Below are 512 nucleotides of genomic sequence, written 5' to 3'. Positions count from 1 at the left end.
GTACATATATGCAATCTCCTTGTTTTATGTGCCTATTACTGGAAAGGGATGTTCCTTGATGAAGAATATCTGAAGCATTTTGTGAAGTCCCCCTTTAGTGTGATTTTTCATTTCAGAAACGACGGAATGAAGATTTAGCGAAGTGTTGTGAGATTATGTTTGAACATCTGGACAGCTTTACAGAAAACAATAAAAGAAGAGCTGCTGTTTGGCCCTTGCAAATTATGTTGTTAGTTCTCTCACCTGTAAGTGTTTTGCCTTTCTATTTGATATTTATGATTACGCTAAGAAAAGGATTGTGCAGCTGAAGTAAAGGTGACAGCATATTTCAACAAAAGCATATGTTTTGTTGATAATTGTTGAGTGAAGATCTGAGAAATTTGCTTTCTTTTAGACATGTAGATACTAATAGTTAATTGTTTGTGGTAATCATGATTTAAATTACTCTTAACTGTTTCAAGGAATTTTCCAATGAAGCAAATAATTTTACAAAACAAAAATATTAAGGCTTT

General features: G+C 32.4%; 1 protein-coding gene across 8 annotated transcripts in view; it reads left to right on the top strand.

Annotated features, from left to right (window-relative positions):
• LOC119586518 (neurofibromin-like) overlaps positions 1-512 on the top strand; it is a gene marked incomplete at its 5' end in the record, with an annotated part of 66,980 nt that overhangs the window by 6,902 nt on the left and 59,566 nt on the right. For all 8 annotated transcript variants that reach the window (XR_005229956.1, XM_037935267.1, XM_037935261.1 and 5 more), the window contains 1 exon segment: positions 117-245. Coding sequence is in view for 7 of the 8 variants with exons in the window: in XM_037935267.1 (XP_037791195.1) it covers positions 117-245 (129 nt within the window).

Source organism: Penaeus monodon, chromosome 21, assembly GCF_015228065.2.
Source record: "Penaeus monodon isolate SGIC_2016 chromosome 21, NSTDA_Pmon_1, whole genome shotgun sequence".
Lineage (NCBI taxonomy): Eukaryota > Metazoa > Arthropoda > Malacostraca > Decapoda > Penaeidae > Penaeus > Penaeus monodon.
The sequence above is the reverse complement of the archived record's forward strand: the minus strand, read 5'-3'. Positions and strand labels throughout refer to the sequence as shown.